Source organism: Pygoscelis adeliae, unplaced genomic scaffold, assembly GCF_000699105.1.
Source record: "Pygoscelis adeliae isolate BGI_AS28 unplaced genomic scaffold, ASM69910v1 Scaffold445, whole genome shotgun sequence".
NCBI lineage: Eukaryota > Metazoa > Chordata > Aves > Sphenisciformes > Spheniscidae > Pygoscelis > Pygoscelis adeliae.
In genome coordinates this window covers 374,161-375,786 of record NW_008824894.1, presented here as the reverse complement: position 1 = coordinate 375,786, position 1,626 = coordinate 374,161, and the positions used below count along the sequence as shown (strand labels likewise).

Sequence of the window (1,626 nt, the reverse complement as noted above, 5' to 3'; positions counted from 1 at the left end):
CGGGGGACTGAAGCGAGGGGTGTTCATCCGAAACGCCACAGGGCAGCCCCTGATCGGGAAGGTGCGTGCGAGGAGCAGCCCTGGTCTCCCCGGGAATGGGCTTGAGCAGGGCCGTGGGAGCAGGGCCCCGAGAGCCAGAGGGAAACACCCAGGAAATGGCCGTGGTGGAAAGTGGGGCGGGGGCTGTGGGGTGCAGCGGGTTGGGGACAGCAGGGCTTTGCCCAGTGCTGCCTCCTTCTCACAGTTCTGGCCGGGCCCGACGGTTTTCCCGGACTTCACCAACCCAGAGACTCACGAGTGGTGGCACGACATGGTGAAGGACTTCCACGACCAAGTGCCTTTCGATGGCATGTGGATTGTGAGTGGCCCTGGCAGAGCTGCCGGCTGCAGCTCCCCAGCTCCTGCCCTGCACCTCTGCTGGGCCCTGGTGTGGCAGCGAGGGCGTCCATTCTCTCCCCTTCCCTTCCCTCCTCAGGACATGAACGAGCCGTCGAACTTCGTGGAGGGCTCCCAGGACGGCTGCCCCAACAACAGCCTGGAGCAACCCCTCTACGTGCCAGGTACGGGGATCAGGTACCAGCCTCTGCCCAGGGGTGCGGGGAGCCCTGGAAGGAGCCCGGGTGATGCTCTGGTCCCAGACAAGCAGACTCCGAGCTCTCCCTCCCCGCTGCCTCCCTGTGCAGGTGTTTTTGGGGGACGCCTCCAAGCCGGGACCATCTTTTTTGGGTGACGCCTCAAAGCCGGGACCATCTGTGCCTCCAGCCAGCAGTACCTGTCCTCCCACTACAACCTGCACAGCCTGTACGGGCTGACCGAGGCCATCGCCTCCCACGAGTAAGCCTGGGGCTCATGCCACAGCTCCTGTCCCAGAAGATGCACATCCCAGGGGAGAGACCCCTCCCCATGCTGCAGCGTGGGCAGTTTGGGCATTCAGGGCATTTGGTGGGTGTGCGAGGGTTTGGTTTATAATCTAGTGTGCTGCCTGCTGCTGCCAGCCCGGCACTGGAAGGAGCTGGAAGCAGCCCCCGGGCTGGAGCTGGTGCAGTGGGGCCGTGCTGGCTCCTGGGCTGGGCGATTGTGTCCTGCGCACTGTCCCCTGTCACCTGCCCCATGGGCGAGATGGCCCTGGGCGTCTGCCCTGGCATGTGCCAGCTCTGTGCTGCTGCTGGGAGCCACTGGTGGGGGGCTGAGCCCCTTCCCCGGCTGGGTGGTGCTGAGCTGACCCCCTCCTGCCCACAGTGCGCTGCTGAGGGTCCGGGGCAAGCGCCCCTTCGTCATCTCGCGCTCCACGTTCGCTGGGCACGGGCGCTACGCGGGGCACTGGACAGGGGATGTCGGCAGCAACTGGGAGCAGCTGTATTACTCCGTACCAGGTAGGGTGCGGGGTGCTGGGGCTGCCTCTGTCCCCGCTTCCCCCGCTGCGCCTCCCCCGCAGCTGGTGGCTTCTCCGTGGGCTCCATGCCTGAGGCACCACGGAGCCCCGATGCCCTCTGCACCCCTTCTGCAGAGGTGCTGCTCTTCAACCTCTTCGGGGTGCCGCTGGTGGGTGCTGACATCTGTGGCTTCGTGGGCGACACGTCCGAGGAGCTGTGGGTGCGCTGGACCCAGCTGGGCGCCTTCTCTCCC

At 66.2% G+C, this 1,626-nt stretch overlaps 1 protein-coding gene across 1 annotated transcript in view; it reads left to right on the top strand.

Moving 5' to 3' along the window:
- GAA (glucosidase, alpha; acid) overlaps positions 1-1,626 on the top strand; it is a 6,936-nt gene that overhangs the window by 1,818 nt on the left and 3,492 nt on the right. The window contains 6 exon segments of the mRNA XM_009324582.1: positions 5-61; positions 245-358; positions 476-560; positions 684-834; positions 1,240-1,373; positions 1,508-1,614. Of these exon segments, the coding sequence (XP_009322857.1) occupies positions 5-61; positions 245-358; positions 476-560; positions 684-834; positions 1,240-1,373; positions 1,508-1,614 (648 nt within the window).